Source organism: Oncorhynchus masou, unplaced genomic scaffold, assembly GCF_036934945.1.
Source record: "Oncorhynchus masou masou isolate Uvic2021 unplaced genomic scaffold, UVic_Omas_1.1 unplaced_scaffold_487, whole genome shotgun sequence".
In the NCBI taxonomy this organism is placed as follows: Eukaryota; Metazoa; Chordata; class Actinopteri; order Salmoniformes; family Salmonidae; genus Oncorhynchus; species Oncorhynchus masou.
The window spans coordinates 280,750-303,446 of record NW_027011265.1 but is presented as its reverse complement, the minus strand read 5'-3'; the positions used below and the strand labels follow the sequence as shown (position 1 = coordinate 303,446).

Below are 22,697 nucleotides of genomic sequence, written 5' to 3'. Positions count from 1 at the left end.
GGGGTCTGGGATAATATACTGTCTGGGATGAGGGGTCTGGGATGAGGGGTCTGGGATAATATACTGTCTGGGATGAGGGGTCTGGGATAATATACTGTCTGGGATGAGGGGTCTGGGATGAGGGGTCTGAGATGAGGGGTCTGGGATGAGGGGTCTGGGATAATATACTGTCTGGGATGAGGGGTCTGGGATAATATACTGTCTGGGATGAGGGGTCTGGGATGAGGGGTCTGGGATGAGGGGTCTGGGATAATATACTGTCTGGGATGAGGGGTCTGGGATGAGGGGTCTGGGATGAGGGGTCTGGGATGAGGGGTCTGGGATAATATACTGTCTGGGATGAGGGGTCTGGGATGAGGGGTCTGGGATGAGGGGTCTGGGATAATATACTGTCTGGGATGAGGGGTCTGGGATGAGGGGTCTGGGATGAGGGGTCTGGGATGAGGGGTCTGGGATAATATACTGTCTGGGATGAGGGGTCTGGGATAATATACTGTCTGGGATGAGGGGTCTGGGATAATATACTGTCTGGGATGAGGGGTCTGGGATAATATACTGTCTGGGATGAGAGGTCTGGGATAATATACTGTCTGGGATGAGGGGTCTGGGATGAGGGGTCTGGGATAATATACTGTCTGGGATGAGGGGGTCTGGGATAATATACTGTCTGGGATGAGGGGTCTGGGATAATATACTGTCTGGGATGAGGGGTCTGGGATAATATACTGTCTGGGATGAGGGGTCTGGGATAATATACTGTCTGGGATGAGGGGTCTGGGATAATATACTGTCTGGGATGAGGGGTCTGGGATAATATACTGTCTGGGATGAGGGGTCTGGGATAATATACTGTCTGGGATGAGGGGTCTGGGATGATATACTGTCTGGGATGAGGGGTCTGGGATAATATACTGTCTGGGATGAGGGGTCTGGGATGAGGGGTCTGGGATAATATACTGTCTGGGATGAGGGGTCTGGGATGAGGGGTCTGGGATAATATACTGTCTGGGATGAGGGGTCTGGGATGAGGGGTCTGGGATAATATACTGTCTGGGATGAGGGGTCTGGGATGAGGGGTCTGGGATAATATACTGTCTGGGATGAGGGGTCTGGGATAATATACTGTCTGGGATGAGGGGTCTGGGATGAGTGGTCCTGGACAATGTACTGTCTGGGATGGGGGGTCTGAGACAATGTGCTGTCTGGGATGAGGGGTCTGGGACAATGTACTGTCTGGGATGAGGGGTCTGGGGCAATATACTGTCTGGGATGAGGGGTCTGGGATAATATACTGTCTAGGATGAGGGGTCTGGGATAATATACTGTCTAGGATGAGGGGTCTGGGGCAATGTACTGTCTGGGATGAGGGGTCTGGGACAATGTACTGTCTGGGATGAGGGGTCTGGGATGAGGGGTCTGGGGCAATATACTGTCTGGGATGAGGGGTCTGGGATGAGGGGTCTGGGATGAGGGGTCTGGGGCAATATACTGTCTGGGATGAGGGGTCTGGGATAATATACTGTCTAGGATGAGGGGTCTGGGGCAATGTACTGTCTGGGATGAGGTGTCTGGGACAATGTACTGTCTGGGATGAGGGGTCTGGGACAATGTACTGTCTGGGATGAGGAGTCTGGGACAATGTACTGTCTGGGATGAGGGGTCTGGGATGAGGTGTCTGGGACAATGTACTGTCTGGGATGAGGAGTCTGGGATGAGGTGTCTGGGACAATGTACTGTCTGGGATGAGGGGTCTGGGACAATGTGCTGTCTGGGATGAGGGGTCTGGGATGAGGTGTCTGGGACAATGTACTGTCTGGGATGAGGAGTCTGGGATGAGGTGTCTGGGACAATGTACTGTCTGGGATGAGGGGTCTGGGACAATGTGCTGTCTGGGATGAGGGGTCTGGGATGAGGTGTCTGGGACAATGTACTGTCTGGGATGAGGAGTCTGGGATGAGGTGTCTGGGACAATATACTGTCTGGGATGAGGGGTCTGGGATGAGGTGTCTGGGACAATGTACTGTCTGGGATGAGGAGTCTGGGATGAGGTGTCTGGGACAATGTACTGTCTGGGATGAGGTGTCTGGGACAATGTACTGTCTGGGATGAGGTGTCTGGGACAATGTACTGTCTGGTATGAGGGGTCTGGGATGAGGTGTCTGGGATGAGGAATAATACAGAATAATAAAACAAAGACAAAAATAAATGTTATAAAAACAATCACATTCAACTTCATTCCTCAATCAATCATCTAACTGGCACCGGCACATCTTATCTGTTATCCTGAGAGGGGTTGGTAACTTATGATTATTTTCTTAATTAATGAAGTTCCATATCGAGGGAGTTTCTGTCAGATTGTAAATAAATAAGAGAATGCATCTGTCTTCTTTCAGACAGAGAGGTCCATCCCACATTAAGACTACAGTGATGAGTCCTAACATTGTCCCCTGTGATAAAACATAGTGATAGACGGTGGCCAAGGGTTTTTAAACATCAATAAGGGATCATATCTTTCACCTGGATTCACCTGGTCCGTCTGTCATGGAAAGAGCAGGTGTTCATAATGTTTTGTATACTAAGAAGGTTGTTGCTAATGACAGCCTGCAGTACCCCGGTTGGCCTTCAACTTGAGTTACTTAATGAGAGGGGGCAGCATTGAGCTAGCCTGCATGTTATATCTAATGGCAGCCTGCAGTACCCCGGTTGGCCTTCAACTTCAGGTACTTAATGAGAGGGGGCAGCACTGAGCTAGCCTGCATGTTATGTCTAATGGCAGCCTGCAGTACCCCGGTTGGCCTTCAACTTCAGGTACTTAATGAGAGGGGGCAGCACTGAGCTAGCCTGCATGTTATGTCTTATGGCAGCCTGCAGTACCCCGGTTGGCCTTCAACTTGAGTTACTTAATGAGAGGGGGCAGCATTGAGCTAGCCTGCATGTTATGTCTAATGGCAGCCTGCAGTACCCCGGTTGGCCTTCAACTTCAGGTACTTAATGAGAGGGGGCAGCACTGAGCTAGCCTGCATGTTATGTCTTATGGCAGCCTGCAGTACCCCGGTTGGCCTTCAACTTCAGGTACTTAATGAGAGGGGGCAGCACTGAGCTAGCCTGCACCGTCACTTCCTGGAGTAGCTCAAACTGTCTACATAAATCTCCCACATGAGACGCCATCTTAAATGACTATTTAGCTTCAATGCTGTTGAGTCTTCACATAGGTATGAATGGTGTCATAATGGACCAGAATCCATGGAGCAACAGGAAGTTACCAGTTGTCTTTAACTGTGTGTCATTTGTTTTTCTCCAGGGTCGTCTGAGGTTCAGGTTGTTGGACCGGCTGATCGAGTCGTTGCCTTAGCTGGTGATGACGTCATTCTACCATGTTCCCTGAAACCCATTGTCAGTGCTGAGGACATGGTAGTGGAGTGGACCAGATTGAACTTGAAAGCAGAAAAGGTCCACCTTTACCTTGACAGAAGAGACTCCAATAAGGATCAGTTTCCATCCTACAGGGGAAGAACATCAATGTTTCATGATGAACTGAAGAACGGCAACGTCTCCTTAAAGCTGAACAGAGTGACTCTCTCTGATACTGGAAGCTACAGGTGCTTCATCCCAACACTGACCAGCCGGGTGAAGAACACCACCGTTCAACTCTTTGTTGGTGAGTCATGAATACTGGAGATGTGATCAGAGGTTGTTTTGGTAAATCTGGTTAAATGATTGGCTGCTGAAATATCAACATGTCCTCCTCCCTCATCATTCCTTCCTCTGTTATAGATCATGTATTCAGCTGGTCTTCCTCCCTCATGTATTCAGCTGGTCTTCCTCCCTCATCATGTATTCAGCTGGTCTTCCTCCCTCATCATTACTTCCTCTGTTATAGATCATGTATTCAGCTGGTCTTCCTCCCTCATGTATTCAGCTGGTCTTCCTCCCTCATCATGTATTCAGCTGCTCAGCACACAGCCTTCACAACACACTCCTCACACATCAAAACCTCCCACACTGTTACACTTCTGTGTCCCAATATTCCTACTACCTACTGTTGACTCACTGTCTGTGTCCCAATATTCCCAATATTCCTACTACCTACTGTTGACTCACTGTCTGTGTCCCAATATTCCCAATATTCCTACTACCTACTGTTGACTCACTGTCTGTGTCCCAATATTCCCAATATTCCTACTACCTACTGTTGACTCACTGTCTGTGTCCCAATATTCCTGCTACCTACTGTTGACTCACTGTCTGTGTCCCAATATTCCTGCTGTTGACTCACTGTCTGTGTCCCAATATTCCTGCTGTTGACTCACTGTCTGTGTCCCAATATTCCTACTACCTACTGTTGACTCACTGTCTGTGTCCCAATATTCCTGCTGTTGACTCACCTCTGTGTCCCAATATTCCTACTACCTACTGTTGACTCACTGTCTGTGTCCCAATATTCCTGCTGTTGACTCACCTCTGTGTCCCAATATTCCTACTACCTACTGTTGACTCACTGTCTGTGTCCCAATATTCCTGCTGTTGACTCACTGTCTGTGTCCCAATATTCCTACTACCTGCTGTTGACTCACCCTCTGTTGTTGATAGCAGGAAGTGTTTAATGTTGTTAATACTGGAGTGCTGCAGGGTTCTGTTAATACTGGAGTGCTGCAGGGTTCTGGTAATAATGGAGTGCTGCAGGGTTCAGTTAATACTGGAGTGCTGCAGGGTTCAGTTAATACTGGAGTGCTGCAGGGTTCTGTTAATACTGGAGTGCTGCAGGGTTCTGGTAATAATGGAGTGCTGCAGGGTTCAGTTAATACTGGAGTGCTGCAGGGTTCAGTTAATACTGGAGTGTTGCAGGGTTCAGTTAATACTGGAGTGCTGCAGGGTTCTGGTAATACTGGAGTGCTGCAGGGTTCTGGAGCTTAATAATACTGGAGTGCTGCAGGGTTCAGTTAATACTGGAGTGCTGCAGGGTTCAGTTAATACTGGAGTGCTGCAGGGTTCAGTTAATACTGGAGTGCTGCAGGGTTCAGTTAATACTGGAGTGCTGCAGGGTTCAGTTAATACTGGAGTGTTGCAGGGTTCAGTTAATACTGGAGTGCTGCAGGGTTCTGTTAATACTGGAGTGCTGCAGGGTTCTGGTAATAATGGAGTGCTGCAGGGTTCAGTTAATACTGGAGTGCTGCAGGGTTCTGGTAATACTGGAGTGCTGCAGGGTTCAGTTAATACTGGAGTGCTGCAGGGTTCTGGTAATACTGGAGTGCTGCAGGGTTCAGTTAATACTGGAGTGCTGCAGGGTTCTGGTAATAATGGAGTGCTGCAGGGTTCTGGTAATACTGGAGTGCTGCAGGGTTCTGGTAATAATGGAGTGCTGCAGGGTTCTGGTAATACTGGAGTGCTGCAGGGTTCTGTTAATACTGGAGTGCTGCAGGGTTCAGTTAATACTGGAGTGCTGCAGGGTTCTGGTAATACTGGAGTGCTGCAGGGTTCAGTTAATACTGGAGTGCTGCAGGGTTCTGGTAATACTGGAGTGCTGCAGGGTTCAGTTAATACTGGAGTGCTGCAGGGTTCTGGTAATACTGGAGTGCTGCAGGGTTCAGTTAATACTGGAGTGCTGCAGGGTTCAGTTAATACTGGAGTGCTGCAGGGTTCTGGTAATACTGGAGTGCTGCAGGGTTCAGTTAATACTGGAGTGCTGCAGGGTTCAGTTAATACTGGAGTGCTGCAGGGTTCTGGTAATACTGGAGTGCTGCAGGGTTCAGTTAATACTGGAGTGCTGCAGGGTTCTGGTAATAATGGAGTGCTGCAGGGTTCAGTTAATACTGGAGTGCTGCAGGGTTCAGGTAATACTGGAGTGCTGCAGGGTTCAGTTAATACTGGAGTGCTGCAGGGTTCTGTTAATACTGGAGTGCTGCAGGGTTCAGTTAATACTGGAGTGCTGCAGGGTTCTGGTAATACTGGAGTGCTGCAGGGTTCTGGTAATACTGGAGTGCTGCAGGGTTCAGTTAATACTGGAGTGCTGCAGGGTTCTGGTAATACTGGAGTGCTGCAGGGTTCAGTTAATACTGGAGTGCTGCAGGGTTCAGGTAATACTGGAGTGCTGCAGGGTTCAGTTAATACTGGAGTGCTGCAGGGTTCAGTTAATACTGGAGTGCTGCAGGGTTCTGTTAATACTGGAGTGCTGCAGGGTTCTGGTAATAATGGAGTGCTGCAGGGTTCAGTTAATACTGGAGTGCTGCAGGGTTCTGGTAATAATGGAGTGCTGCAGGGTTCAGTTAATACTGGAGTGCTGCAGGGTTCAGGTAATACTGGAGTGCTGCAGGGTTCAGTTAATACTGGAGTGCTGCAGGGTTCTGTTAATACTGGAGTGCTGCAGGGTTCAGTTAATACTGGAGTGCTGCAGGGTTCTGGTAATACTGGAGTGCTGCAGGGTTCTGGTAATACTGGAGTGCTGCAGGGTTCAGTTAATACTGGAGTGCTGCAGGGTTCTGGTAGTTAATACTGGAGTGCTGCAGGGTTCAGTTAATACTGGAGTGCTGCAGGGTTCAGGTAGTTAATACTGGAGTGCTGCAGGGTTCAGTTAATACTGGAGTGCTGCAGGGTTCAGGTAATACTGGAGTGCTGCAGGGTTCAGTTAATACTGGAGTGCTGCAGGGTTCAGTTAATACTGGAGTGCTGCAGGGTTCTGTTAATACTGGAGTGCTGTTCAGGGTTCAGGGTTCAGTTAATACTGGAGTGCTGCAGGGTTCTGGTAATACTGGAGTGCTGCAGGGTTCAGTTAATACTGGAGTGCTGCAGGGTTCAGTTAATACTGGAGTGCTGCAGGGTTCTGGTAATACTGGAGTGCTGCACTGGAGTGCTGCAGGGTTCAGTTAATACTGGAGTGCTGCAGGGTTCTGGTAATACTGGAGTGCTGCAGGGTTCTGTTAATACTGGAGTGCTGCAGGGTTCAGTTAATACTGGAGTGCTGCAGGGTTCAGTTAATACTGGAGTGCTGCAGGGTTCAGTTAATACTGGAGTGCTGCAGGGTTCTGGTAATACTGGAGTGCTGCAGGGTTCAGTTAATACTGGAGTGCTGCAGGGTTCAGTTAATACTGGAGTGCTGCAGGGTTCTGGTAATACTGGAGTGCTGCAGGGTTCTGGTAATACTGGAGTGCTGCAGGGTTCAGTTAATACTGGAGTGCTGCAGGGTTCAGGTAATACTGGAGTGCTGCAGGGTTCTGGTAATACTGGAGTGCTGCAGGGTTCAGTTAATACTGGAGTTTCTGCAGGGTTCTGGTAATACTGGAGTACTGCAGGGTTCTGTTCATGTTTAATGTTGTTGACTAGGCATTTCTCAAATAGCGGGAAGTGTTTAATGTTGTCTAGGGTTGCAAAGGGTCAGAAACCTTCTGGTAAATGTCTGGACATTTTCCATGGGAAGTTAAGCCCGGGAATTTGGGGAATTCTGCTTTAATTCACCAAAAAACGTAGCTTATATCAGTGAACCTTTTTTTGTGGGACACACATAAGGCAATTCTAGGTCTTGTGGCATATTTTGGTTAAACTATCCCCAATTCAATGGAAATGCAACCCTCTGCATTAGAGGTCGACCGATTTAATCGGCATGGTTAATTTGGGCCGATTTCAAGTTTTCAGAACAATCGGTAATCTGCATTTTTGGACGCCGATTACATTGCATTCCACGAGGAGACTTCGTGGCAGGCTGACCACCTGTTACTCCACGAGGAGACTGTGTGGCAGGCTGACCACCTGTTACTCCACGAGGAGACTGCTGACCACCTGTTACTCCACGAGGAGACTGTGTGGCAGGCTGACCACCTGTTACTCCACGAGGAGACTGTGTGGCAGGCTGACTGACCTGTTACTCCACGAGGAGACTGTGACCACCTGGCAGGACTGACCACCTGTTACTCCACGAGGAGACTGTGTGGCAGGCTGACCACCTGTTACTCCACGAGGAGACTGTGTGGCAGGCTGACCACCTGTTACTCCACGAGGAGACTGTGTGGCAGGCTGACCACCTGTTACTCCACGAGGAGACTGTGTGGCAGGCTGACCACCTGTTACTCCACGAGGAGACTGTGTGGCAGGCTGACCACCTGTTACTCCACGAGGAGACTGTGTGGCAGGCTGACCACCTGTTACTCCACGAGGAGACTGTGTGGCAGGCTGACCACCTGTTACTCCACGAGGAGACTGTGACCACCTGTTACTCCACGAGGAGACTGTGACCACCTGTTACCTCCCACGAGGAGACTGTGTGGCAGGCTGACCACCTGTTACTCCACGAGGAGACTGTGTGGCAGGCTGACCACCTGTTACTCCACGAGGAGACTGTGTGGCAGGCTGACCACCTGTTACTCCACGAGGAGACTGTGTGGCAGGCTGACCACCTGTTACTCCACGAGGAGACTGTGTGGCAGGCTGACCACCTGTTACTCCACGAGGAGACTGTGTGGCAGGCTGACCACCTGTTACTCCACGAGGAGACTGTGTGGCAGGCTGACCACCTGTTACTCCACGAGGAGACTGTGTGGCAGGCTGACCACCTGTTACTCCACGAGGAGACTGTGTGGCAGGCTGACCACCTGTTACTCCACGAGGAGACTGTGTGGCAGGCTGACCACCTGTTACTCCACGAGGAGACTGTGTGGCAGGCTGACCACCTGTTACTCCACGAGGAGACTGTGTGGCAGGCTGACCACCTGTTACTCCACGAGGAGACTGTGTGGCAGGCTGACCACCTGTTACTCCACGAGGAGACTGTGTGGCAGGCTGACCACCTGTTACTCCACGAGGAGACTGTGTGGCAGGCTGACCACCTGTTACTCCACGAGGAGACTGTGTGGCAGGCTGACCACCTGTTACTCCACGAGGAGACTGCTGACCACCTGTTACTCCACGAGGAGACTGTGTGGCAGGCTGACCACCTGTTACTCCACGAGGAGACTGTGTGGCAGGCTGACCACCTGTTACTCCACGAGGAGACTGTGTGGCAGGTTACTGACCACCTGTTACTCCACGAGGAGACTGTGTGGCAGGCTGACCACCTGTTACTCCACTGAGGAGACTGCTGACCACCTGTTACTCCACGAGGAGACTGTGTGACTGTTACTCCACGGGAGACTGTGTGGCAGGCTGACCACCTGTTACTCCACGAGGAGACTGTGTGGCAGGCTGACCACCTGTTACTCCACGAGGAGACTGTGTGGCAGGCTGACCACCTGTTACTCCACGAGGAGACTGTGTGGCAGGCTGACCACCTGTTACTCCACGAGGAGACTGTGTTACAGGCTGACCACCACCTGTTACTCCACGAGGAGACTGTGGCTGGCAGGCTGACCACCTGTTACTCCACGAGGAGACTGTGTGGCAGGCTGACCACCTGTTACTCCACGAGGAGACTGTGTGGCAGTGGCAGGCTGACCACCTGTTACTCCACGAGGAGACTGTGTGGCAGGCTGACCACCTGTTACTCCACGAGGAGACTGTGTGGCAGGCTGACCACCTGTTACTCCACGAGGAGACTGTGTGGCAGGCTGACCACCTGTTACTCCACGAGGAGACTGTGTGGCAGGCTGACCACCTGTTACTCCATGAGGAGACTGTGTGGCAGGCTGACCACCTGTTACTCCACGAGGAGACTGTGACCACCTGGCAGGCTGACCACCTGTTACTCCACGAGGAGACTGTGTGGCAGGCTGACCACCTGTTACTCCACGAGGAGACTGTGTGGCAGGCTGACCACCTGTTACTCCACGAGGAGACTGTGTGGCAGGCTGACCACCTGTTACTCCACGAGGAGACTGTTACTGGCAGGCTGACCACCTGTTACTCCACGAGGAGACTGTGTGGCAGGCTGACCACCTGTTACTCCACGAGGAGACTGTGTGGCAGGCTGACCACCTGTTACTCCACGAGGAGACTGTGTGGCAGGCTGACCACCTGTTACTCCACGAGGAGACTGTGTGGCAGGCTGACCACCTGTTACTCCACGAGGAGACTGTGTGGCAGGCTGACCACCTGTTACTCCACCTGAGGAGACTGCTGACCACCTGTTACTCCACGAGGAGACTGAGTGGCAGGCTGACCACCTGTTACTCCACGAGGAGACTGTGTGTTACAGGCTGACCACCTGTTACTCCACGAGGAGACTGTGTGGCAGGCTGACCACCTGTTACTCCACGAGGAGACTGTGTGGCAGGCTGACCACCTGTTACTCCATGAGGAGACTGTGTGGCAGGCTGACCACCTGTTACTCCACGAGGAGACTGTGTGGCAGGCTGACCACCTGTTACTCCACGAGGAGACTGTGTGGCAGGCTGACCACCTGTTACCTGTTACTCCACGAGGAGACTGTGTGGCAGGCTGACCACCTGTTACTCCACTGTTACCTGTTACTCCACGAGGAGACTGCAGACCACCTGTTACTCCACGAGGAGACTGTGTGGCAGGCTGACCACCTGTTACTCCACGAGGAGACTGTGTGGCAGGCTGACCACCTGTTACTCCACGAGGAGACTGTGTGGCAGGCTGACCACCTGTTACTCCACGAGGAGACTGTGTGGCAGGCTGACCACCTGTTACTCCACGAGGAGACTGTGTGGCAGGCTGACCACCTGTTACTCCACGAGGAGACTGTGTGGCAGGCTGACCACCTGTTACTCCACGAGGAGACTGTGTGGCAGGCTGACCACCTGTTACTCCACGAGGAGACTGTGTGGCAGGCTGACCACCTGTTACTCCACGAGGAGACTGTGTGGCAGGCTGACCACCTGTTACTCCACGAGGAGACTGTGTGGCAGGCTGACCACCTGTTACTCCACGAGGAGACTCCACGAGGAGACTGTGTGGCAGGCTGACCACCTGTTACTCCACGAGGAGACTGTGTGGCAGGCTGACCACCTGTTACTCCACGAGGAGACTGTGTGGCAGGCTGACCACCTGTTACTCCACGAGGAGACTGTGTGGCAGGCTGACCACCTGTTACTCCACGAGGAGACTGTGTGGCAGGCTGACCACCTGTTACTCCACGAGGAGACTGTTACTCCACGAGGAGACTGGCAGGCTGACCACCTGTTACTCCACGAGGAGACTGTGTGGCAGGCTGACCACCTGTTACTCCACGAGGAGACTGTGTGGCAGGCTGACCACCTGTTACTCCACGAGGAGACTGTGTGGCAGGCTGACCACCTGTTACTCCACGAGGAGACTGTGTGGCAGGCTGACCACCTGTTACTCCACGAGGAGACTGCTGACCACCACCTGTTACTCCACGAGGAGACTGTGTGGCAGGCTGACCACCTGTTACTCCACGAGGAGACTGTGTGGCAGGCTGACCACCTGTTACTCCACGAGGAGACTGTGTGGCAGGCTGACCACCTGTTACTCCACGAGGAGACTGTGTGGCAGGCTGACCACCTGTTACTCCACGAGGAGACTGTGTGGCAGGCTGACCACCTGTTACTCCACGAGGAGACTGTGTGGCAGGCTGACCACCTGTTACTCCACGAGGAGACTGTGTGGCAGGCTGACCACCTGTTACTCCACGAGGAGACTGTGTGGCAGGCTGACCACCTGTTACTCCACGAGGAGACTGCTGACCACCTGTTACTCCATGAGGAGACTGTGTGGCAGGCTGACCACCTGTTACTCCACGAGGAGACTGTGTGGCAGGCTGACCACCTGTTACTCCACGAGGAGACTGTGTGGCAGGCTGACCACCTGTTACTCCACGAGGAGACTGTGTGGCAGGCTGACCACCTGTTACTCCACGGGAGACTGCTGACCACCTGTTACTCCACGAGGAGACTGTGTGGCAGGCTGACCACCTGTTACTCCACGAGGAGACTGTGTGGCAGGCTGACCACCTGTTACTCCACGAGGAGACTGTGTGGCAGGCTGACCACCTGTTACTCCACGAGGAGACTGTGTGGCAGGCTGACCACCTGTTACTCCACGAGGAGACTGCTGACCACCTGTTACTCCACGAGGAGACTGTGTGGCAGGCTGACCACCTGTTACTCCACGAGGAGACTGTGTGGCAGGCTGACCACCTGTTACTCCACGAGGAGACTGTGTGGCAGGCTGACCACCTGTTACTCCACGAGGAGACTGTGTGGCAGGCTGACCACCTGTTACTCCACGAGGAGACTGTGTGGCAGGCTGACCACCTGTTACTCCACGAGGAGACTGTGTGGCAGGCTGACCACCTGTTACTCCACGAGGAGACTGTGTGGCAGGCTGACCACCTGTTACTCCACGAGGAGACTGTGTGGCAGGCTGACCACCTGTTACTCCACGAGGAGACTGCTGACCACCTGTTACTCCAGACGAGGAGACCACCTGTTACTCCACGGGAGGCTGACCACCTGTTACTCCATGAGGAGACTGTGTGGCAGGCTGACCACCTGTTACTCCACGAGGAGACTGTGTGGCAGGCTGACCACCTGGAGACTGTGTGGCAGGCTGACCACCTGTTACTCCATGAGGAGACTGTGTGGCAGGCTGACCACCTGTTACTCCACGAGGAGACTGCTGACCACCTGTTACTCCACGAGGAGACTGTGTGGCAGGCTGACCACCTGTTACTCCACGAGGAGACTGTGTGGCAGAGCTGACCACCTGTTACTCCACGAGGAGACTGTGTGGCAGGCTGACCACCTGTTACTCCACGAGGAGACTGTGTGGCAGGCTGACCACCTGTTACTCCACGAGGAGACTGTGACCACCTGTTACTCCACGAGGAGACAGGCTGACCACCTGTTACTCCACGAGGAGACTGTGTGGCAGGCTGACCACCTGTTACTCCACGAGGAGACTGTGTGGCAGGCTGACCACCTGTTACTCCACGAGGAGACTGTGTGGCAGGCTGACCACCTGTTACTCCACGAGGAGACTGCTGGCAGGCTGACCACCTGTTACTCCACGAGGAGACTGTGTGGCAGGCTGACCACCTGTTACTCCACTAGGAGACTGTGTGGCAGGCTGACCACCTGTTACTCCACGAGGAGACTGCTGACCACCTGTTACTCCACGAGGAGACTGTGTGGCAGGCTGACCACCTGTTACTCCACGAGGAGACTGTGTGGCAGGCTGACCACCTGTTACTCCACGAGGAGACTGTGTGGCAGGCTGACCACCTGTTACTCCACGAGGAGACTGTGTGGCAGGCTGACCACCTGTTACTCCACGAGGAGACTGTGTGGCAGGCTGACCACCTGTTACTCCACGAGGAGACTGTGTGGCAGGCTGACCACCTGTTACTCCACGAGGAGACTGTGTTACTCCACGGCAGGCTGACCACCTGTTACTCCACGAGGAGACTGTGTGGCAGGCTGACCACCTGTTACTCCACGAGGAGACTGTGTGGCAGGCTGACCACCTGTTACTCCACGAGGAGACTGTGTGGCAGGCTGACCACCTGTTACTCCACGAGGAGACTGTGTGGCAGGCTGACCACCTGTTACTCCACGAGGAGACTGTGTGGCAGGCTGACCACCTGTTACTCCACGAGGAGACTGTGTGGCAGGCTGACCACCTGTTACTCCACGAGGAGACTGTGTGGCAGGCTGACCACCTGTTACTCCACGAGGAGACTGTGTGGCAGGCTGACCACCTGTTACTCCACGAGGAGACTGTGTGGCAGGCTGACCACCTGTTACTCCACGAGGAGACTGTGTGGCAGGCTGACCACCTGTTACTCCACGAGGAGACTGTGTGGCAGGCTGACCACCTGTTACTCCACGAGGAGACTGTGTGGCAGGCTGACCACCTGTTACTCCACGAGGAGACTGTGTGGCAGGCTGACCACCTGTTACTCCACGAGGAGACTGTGTGGCAGGCTGACCACCTGTTACTCCACGTTAGGGAGACTGTGTGGCAGGCTGACCACCTGTTACTCCACGAGGAGACTGTGTGGCAGGCTGACCACCTGTTACTCCACGAGGAGACTGTGTGGCAGGCTGACCACCTGTTACTCCACGAGGAGACTGTGTGGCAGGCTGACCACCTGTTACTCCACGAGGAGACTGATTGGCAGGCTGACCACCTGTTACTCCACGAGGAGACTGTGTGGCAGGCTGACCACCTGTTACTCCACGAGGAGACTGTGTGGCAGGCTGACCACCTGTTACTCCACGAGGAGACTGTGTGGCAGGCTGACCACCTGTTACTCCACGAGGAGACTGACCACCTGTTACTCCACGAGGAGACTGTGTGGCAGGCTGACCACCTGTTACTCCACGAGGAGACTGTGTGGCAGGCTGACCACCTGTTACTCCACGAGGAGACTGTGTGGCAGGCTGACCACCTGTTACTCCACGAGGAGACTGTGTGGCAGGCTGACCACCTGTTACTCCACGAGGAGACTGTGTGGCAGGCTGACCACCTGTTACTCCACGAGGAGACTGTGTGGCAGGCTGACCACCTGTTACTCCACGAGGAGAGGAGACCTGTTACTCCACGAGGAGACTGGCAGGCTGACCACCTGTTACTCCACGAGGAGACTGTGTGGCAGGCTGACCACCTGTTACTCCACGAGGAGACTGTGTGGCAGGCTGACCACCTGTTACTCCACGAGGAGACTGTGTGGCAGGCTGACCACCTGTTACTCCACGAGGAGACTGACCACCTGGCAGGGAGACTGACCACCTGTTACTCCACGAGGAGACTGCTGACCACCTGTTACTCCACGAGGAGACTGTGTGGCAGGCTGACCACCTGTTACTCCACGAGGAGACTGTGTGGCAGGCTGACCACCTGTTACTCCACGAGGAGACTGTGTGGCAGGCTGACCACCTGTTACTCCACGAGGAGACTGAGGAGACTGTGCAGGCTGACCACCTGTTACTCCACGAGGAGACTGCCTGGCAGGCTGACCACCTGTTACTCCACGAGGAGACTGAGTGGCAGGCTGACCACCTGTTACTCCACGAGGAGACTGTGTGGCAGGCTGACCACCTGTTACTCCACGAGGAGACTGTGTGGCAGGCTGACTGTGGAGACTGGCAGGCTGACCACCTGTTACTCCACGAGGAGACTGTGTGGCAGGCTGACCACCTGTTACTCCACGAGGAGACTGCTGACCACCTGTGACCACCTGTTACTCCATGAGGAGACTGTGTGGCAGGCTGACCACCTGTTACTCCATGAGGAGACTGTGTGACCACCTGTTACACGGCTGAGGCCCACCTGTTACTCCACGAGGAGACTGGGTGGCAGGCTGACCACCTGTTACTCCACGAGGAGACTGCTGACCACCTGTTACTCCACGAGGAGACTGTGTGGCAGGCTGACCACCTGTTACTCCACGAGGAGACTGTGTGGCAGGCTGACCACCTGTTACTCCACGAGGAGACTGTGTGGCAGGCTGACCACCTGAGACTGTGTGGCTGACCACCTGTTACTCCACGAGGAGACTGTGTGGCACCACCTGTTACTCCACGGAGACTGTGTGGCAGGCTGACCACCTGTTACTCCACGAGGAGACTGTGTGGCAGGCTGACCACCTGTTACTCCACTGTGTGGCAGGAGACTGTGTGGCAGGCTGACCACCTGTTACTCCACGTTAGGAGACTGTGTGGCAGGCTGACCACCTGTTACTCCACGAGGAGACTGTGTGGCAGGCTGACCACCTGTTACTCCACGAGGAGACTGGCAGGCTGACCACCTGTTACTCCACGAGGAGACTGCAGGCTGACCACCTGTTACTCCACGAGGAGACTGTGTGGCAGGCTGACCACCTGTTACTCCATGAGGAGACTGTGTGGCAGGCTGACCACCTGTTACTCCACGAGGAGACTGTGAGGCAGGCTGACCACCTGTTACTCCACGAGGAGACTGGGTGGCAGGCTGACCACCTGTTACTCCACGAGGAGACTGCCTGGCAGGCTGACCACCTGTTACCACCTGTTACTCCACGAGGAGACTGTGTGGCAGGCTGACCACCTGTTACTCCACGAGGAGACTGTGTGGCAGGCTGACCACCTGTTACTCCACGAGGAGACTGTGTGGACAGGCTGACCACCTGTTACTGACCACCTGCGAGTGCAGCAAGGTGCCAAAGTAAGTTTCTAGCGAGCATTAAACTTATCTTATAAAAACAGTCAATCTTCACATAATCACTAGTTAACTACACATGGTTGATGATCTTACTAGTTTAACTAGCATGTCCTGCGTTGCATATAATCAATTCGGTGCCTGTTAATATATCATCGAATCACAGCCTACTTCAACTTCCCCAAACTCTGCTTGCAGATGTAAGAGAAGAAATCCCTACTGCCCACTTCACTGTTGCTCCAAGGAAACTGCAGTTCTGAAATACATCAAAATACTATAATTCTACAGATGTATGTTGAAAATGTGATGGATCATTCAATCTTCCCTTTCTTTTGTTGTTCAGTGAAATCATCCCATGTGAAGAGTCAACTCATTTAATTAAAGTTCAATTCATAACTAAATAGTTTTTATATTTATATTGGAAGGATTTAATCATTTGAATGATGTCTACTTCTGATAAGGTAAAAGGTTTATGTTTCTGTCTCCATGTACCAGTCCATTCCTGGATTGTTTAAATTGGTAAATATATCCAATGCAAAACACATCTACATTTAAATGGTATTACTATTAATTTGCATATATTCCCGTTAATTCCCACGGAAAGTTTCCACCTCTGAATATTCCCTATGGATTTAGTAGATATATTTGTAGATATGTGGTAGTGGTGGATTAGGGGCCTGAGGGCACACAGTGTGAAATCTGTGAATGTATTGTAATGGTTTAAAATTTTGTCAACTGCCTTAATGTTGCTGGACCCCAGGAAGAGTAGCTGCTGCCTTGGCAGGAACTAATGGGGATCCATAATAAACCCCAGGAAGAGTAGCTGCTGCCTTGGCAGGAACTAATGGGGATCCATAATAAACCCCAGGAAGAGTAGCTGCTGCCTTGGCAGGAACTAATGGAGATCCATAATAAACCCCAGGAAGAGTAGCTGCTGCCTTGGCAGGAACTAATGGGGATCCATAATAAACCCCAGGAAGAGTAGCTGCTGCCTTGGCAGGAACTAATAGGGATCCATAATAAACCCCAGGAAGAGTAGCTGCTGCCTTGGCAGGAACTAATGGGGATCCATATTAAACCCCAGGAAGAGTAGCTGCTGCCTTGGCAGGAACTAATGGGGATCCATAATAAACCCCAGGAAGAGTAGCTGCTGCCTTGGCAGGAACTAATGGGGATCCATATTAAACCCCAGGAAGAGTAGCTGCTGCCTTGGCAGGAACTAATGGGGATCCATAATAAACCCCAGGAAGAGTAGCTGCTGCCTTGGCAGGAACTAATGGGGATCCATATTAAACCCCAGGAAGAGTAGCTGCTGCCTTGGCAGGAACTAATGGGGATCCATAATAAACCCCAGGAAGAGTAGCTGCTGCCTTGGCAGGAACTAATAGGGATCCATAATAAACCCCAGGAAGAGTAGCTGCTGACATGGCAGGAACTATTGGGGATCCATAATAAACCCCAGGAAGAGTAGCTGCTGCCTTGACAAGAACTAATGGGGATCCATAATAAACCCCAGGAAGAGTAGCTGCTGACATGGCAGGAACTATTGGGGATCCATAATAAACCCCAGGAAGAGTAGCTGCTGCCTTGACAAGAACTAATAGGGATCCATAATAAACCCCAGGAAGAGTAGCTGCTGACATGGCAGGAACTATTGGGGATCCATAATAAACCCCAGGAAGAGTAGCTGCTGCCTTGACAAGAACTAATGGGGATCCATAATAAACCCCAGGAAGAGTAGCTGCTGCCTTGACAAGAACTAATGGGGATCCATAATAAACCCCAGGAAGAGTAGCTGCTGCCTTGGCAGGAACTAATGGGGATCCATAATAAATACAAATGCAAACTACAAATCTGGTATCTGTGTAGGTGTATCTCAGCCAGTGATCTCTGTTTTATCTTGTATCTATAGGTGCTGTATCTCAGCCAGTGATCTGTTTTATCTTGTATCTGTGTAGGTGCTGTATCCCAGCCAGTGATCTCTGTTTTATCTTGTATCTGTGTAGGTGCTGTATCTCAGCCAGTGATCTCTGTTTTATCTTGTATCTATAGGTGCTGTATCTCAGCCAGTGATCTCTGTTTTATCTTGTATCTGTGTAGGTGCTGTATCCCAGCCAGTGATCTCTGTTTTATCTTGTATCTGTGTAGGTGCTGTATCTCAGCCAGTGATCTCTGTTTTATCTTGTATCTGTAGGTGCTGTATCCCAGCCAGTGATCTCTGTTTTATCTTGTATCTGTGTAGGTGTTGTATCCCAGCCAGTGATCTCTGTTTTATCTTGTATCTGTGTAGGTGCTGTATCCCAGCCAGCCAGTGATCTCTGTTTTATCTTGTATCTGTGTAGGTGCTGTATCCCAGCCAGTGATCTCTGTTTTATCTTGTATCTGTGTAGGTGCTGTATCTCAGCCAGTGATATCTGTTTTATCTTGTATCTGTGTAGGTGCTGTATCCCAGCCAGTGATCTCTGTTTTATCTTGTATCTGTAGGTGCTGTATCCCAGCCAGTGATCTGTTTTATCTTGTATCTGTGTAGGTGCTGTATCTCAGCCAGTGATCTCTGTTTTATCTTGTATCTGTGTAGGTGCTGTATCCCAGCCAGTGATCTCTGTTTTATCTTGTATCTGTGTAGGTGTTGTATCCCAGCCAGTGATCTCTGTTTTATCTTGTATCTGTGTAGGTGCTGTATCTCAGCCAGTGATCTCTGTTTTATCTTGTATCTGTGTAGGTGCTGTATCTCAGCCAGTGATCTCTGTTTTATCTTGTATCTGTGTAGGTGCTGTATCCCAGCCAGTGATCTCTGTTTTATCTTGTATCTGTGTAGGTGCTGTATCCCAGCCAGTGATCTCTGTTTTATCTTGTATCTGTAGGTGCTGTATCCCAGCCAGTGATCTCTGTTTTATCTTGTATCTGTAGGTGCTGTATCTCAGCCAGTGATCTCTGTTTTATCATGTATCTGTGTAGGTGTTGTATCCCAGCCAGTGATCTCTGTTTTATCTTGTATCTGTAGGTGCTGTATCCCAGCCAGTGATCTCTGTTTTATCTTGTATCTGTGTAGGTGCTGTATCCCAGCCAGTGATCTCTGTTTTATCTTGTATCTGTGTAGGTGCTGTATCCCAGCCAGTGATCTCTGTTGTATCTTGTATCTGTGTAGGTGCTGTATCCCAGCCAGTGATCTCTGTTTTATCTTGTATCTGTAGGTGCTGTATCTCAGCCAGTGATCTCTGTTTTATCTTGTATCTGTGTAGGTGCTGTATCCCAGCCAGTGATCTCTGTTTTATCTTGTATCTGTGTAGGTGCTGTATCCCAGCCAGTGATCTCTGTTTTATCTTGTATCTGTGTAGGTGCTGTATCCCAGCCAGTGATCTCTGTTTTATCTTGTATCTGTAGGTGCTGTATCTCAGCCAGTGATCTCTGTTTTATCTTGTATCTGTAGGTGCTGTATCCCAGCCAGTGATCTCTGTTTTATCTTGTATCTGTGTAGGTGCTGTATCTCAGCCAGTGATCTCTGTTTTATCTTGTATCTGTGTAGGTGCTGTATCCCAGCTAGTGATCTCTGTTTTATCTTGTATCTGTGTAGGTGCTGTATCCCAGCCAGTGATCTCTGTTTTATCTTGTATCTGTGTAGGTGCTGTATCCCAGCCAGTGATCTCTGTTGTATCTTGTATCTGTAGGTGTTGTATCCCAGCTAGTGATCTCTGTTTTATCTTGTATCTGTGTAGGTGCTGTATCCCAGCCAGTGATCTCTGTTTTATCTTGTATCTGTGTAGGTGCTGTATCTCAGCCAGTGATCTCTGTTTTATCTTGTATCTGTGTAGGTGTTGTATCCCAGCCAGTGATCTGTTTTATCTTGTATCTGTGTAGGTGCTGTATCTCAGCCAGTGATCTCTATTGTTGGAACTAAAGACTGGGGGGTGGTCCTGAAGTGTGAGTCTGGAGGCTGGTTTCCTGAACCTCAGATGGAGTGGCTGGACAGTTCTGGAACCTTCCTCCCTGCTGATGGACCTCCAGAGAGACACAGAGACTCAGAGGACCTCTACGCTGTGAGACAACATGTCACTGTGAACAAGACTGACACCAACAGGTTCACCTGTAGAGTTCAACAGACGAAGATCAACCACCTGAAGGAGACTGAGATTCATGTCCCAGGTGAGGTCTTCATTGGTTAACCCAAATACCTGAGACCTCTAGTTAGACTAGTTAGTGGAGGACGGTTTCCTAGGGGGTGACCTTATTGGTCTGTTCAGTAGTATTTATAAATGATGCTTTACTTCCTGTACAGTATATATGTAGTGTTGTAATGGTTTGACATGGCTTCTCTGTTTCAGATGAGGTGTTTCCTAAATCACAAGTAGGGTTGATTGTAGGTCTGTCAATAGCAGCAGCAGCTGTTGCAGTTCTTGCAGCTTCAGTTGGTGTCTACATGTGTTGGAGAAAACATATTGAAGGTGAGTTTAACCTTGATCTCTGACTGGTCCTTGATCTCTGACTGGTCCTTGATCTCTGACTGGTCCTTGACGCCTGACTGGTCCTTGACCTCTGACTGGTCCTTGATCTCTGACTGGTCCTTGACCTCTGACTGGTCCTTGACCTCTGACTGGTCCTTGACCTCTGACTGGTCCTTGATCTCTGACTGGTCCTTGACCTCTGACTGGTCCTTGACCTCTGACTGGTCCTTGACCTCTGACTGGTCCTTGATGTCTGACTGGTCCTTGACCTCTGACTGGTCCTTGATCTCTGACTGGTCCTTGATGTCTGACTGGTCCTTGATCTCTGACTGGTCCTTGATCTCTGACTGGCCCTTGATCTCTGACTGGTCCTTGACCTCTGACTGGTCCTTGATCTCTGACTGGTCCTTGATGTCTGACTGGTCCTTGACCTCTGACTGGTCCTTGATCTCTGACTGGTCCTTGATGTCTGACTGGTCCTTGATCTCTGACTGGTCCTTGATCTCTGACTGGTCCTTGATCTCTGACTGGTCCTTGATCTCTGACTGGTCCTTGATGTCTGACTGGTCCTTGACCTCTGACTGGTCCTTGACCTCTGACTGGTCCTTGATCTCTGACTGGTCCTTGATGTCTGACTGGTCCTTGACCTCTGACTGGTCCTTGACCTCTGACTGGTCCTTGATGTCTGACTGGTCCTTGACCTCTGACTGGTCCTTGATCTCTGACTGGTCCTTGATCTCTGACTGGTCCTTGATCTCTGACTGGTCCTTGATGTCTGACTGGTCCTTGATGTCTCATCATTAAACAAGTGTGATATTTCAGTTATTCATTTTGTTGTTGTTGATGAGGGAAAACTATTTAAGTCATTTTAGAACAACGAACAACAATACTCTATTCACTTCTATTCATTTATACCAGGTTACCTTCAGACCAGTCCTGTATTAGATCAGGATATAACTAGGAATGACCCATATACTGTCCATTAGACTCTATTCATTTATACCAGGTTACCTTCAGACCAGTCCTGTATTAGATCAGGATATAACTAGGAATGACCCATATACTGTCCATTAGACTCTATTCATTTATTTAGTTTATTTCACCTTTATTTAACCAGGTAGGCTAGTTGAGAACAAGTTCTCATTTACAACTGCGACCTGGCCAAGATAAAGCATAGCAGTGTGAACAGACAACACAGAGTTACACATGGAGTAAACAATTAACAAGTTAATAACACAGTAGAAAAAAAGAGACTATATACATTGTGTGCAAAAGGCATGAGGAGGTAGGCGAATAATTACAATTTTGCAGATTAACACTGGAGTGATAAATGATCAGATGGTCATGTACAGGTAGAGATATTGGTGTGCAAAAGAGCAGAAAAGTAAATAAATAAAAACAATATGGGGATGAGGTAGGTAGAATTGGGTGGGCTATTTACTGATAGACTATGTACAGCTGCAGCGATCGGTTAGCTGCTCAGATAGCTGATGTTTGAAGTTGGTGAGGGAGATAAAAGTCTCCAACTTCAGCGATATTTTGCAATTCGTTCCAGTCACAAGTAGCAGAGAACTGGAACAAAAGGCGGCCAAATGAGGTGTTGGCTTTAGGGATGATCAGTGAGATACACCTGCTGGAGCGCGTGCTACGGATGGGTGTTGCCATCGTGACCAGTGAACTGAGATAAGGCGGAGCTTTACCTAGCATGGACTTGTAGATGACCTGGAGCCAGTGGGTCTGGCGACGAATATGTAGCGAGGGCCAGCCGACTAGAGCATACAAGTCGCAGTGGTGGGTGGTATAAGGTGCTTTAGTAACAAAACGGATGGCACTGTGATAAACTGCATCCAGTTTGCTGAGTAGAGTATTGAAAGCTATTTTGTAGACGACATCGCCGAAGTCGAGGATCGGCAGCATAGTCAGTTTTACTAGGGTAAGTTTGGCGGCGTGAGTGAAGGAGGTCCTTGATCTCTGACTGGTCCTTGATCTCTGACTGGTCCTTGATCTCTGACTGGTCCTTGATCTCTGACTGGTCCTTGATATCTGACTGGTCCTTGACCTCTGACTGGTCCTTGACCTCTGACTGGTCCTTGACCTCTGACTGGTCCTTGATCTCTGACTGGTCCTTGATCTCTGACTGGTCCTTGATATCTGACTGGTCCTTGACCTCTGACTGGTCCTTGATCTCTGACTGGTCCTTGATGT

General features: G+C 50.9%; 1 protein-coding gene across 5 annotated transcripts in view; it reads left to right on the top strand.

Moving 5' to 3' along the window:
• LOC135535386 (butyrophilin subfamily 3 member A2-like) overlaps positions 1 to 22,697 on the top strand; it is a 165,954-nt gene that overhangs the window by 36,645 nt on the left and 106,612 nt on the right. For all 5 annotated transcript variants that reach the window (XM_064962060.1, XM_064962061.1, XM_064962062.1 and 2 more), the window contains exons 2-4: positions 3,302 to 3,658; positions 19,909 to 20,193; positions 20,373 to 20,492. In XM_064962060.1, the coding sequence (XP_064818132.1) occupies positions 3,302 to 3,658; positions 19,909 to 20,193; positions 20,373 to 20,492 (762 nt within the window). The remainder of the gene's footprint in view (positions 1 to 3,301; positions 3,659 to 19,908; positions 20,194 to 20,372; positions 20,493 to 22,697) is intronic.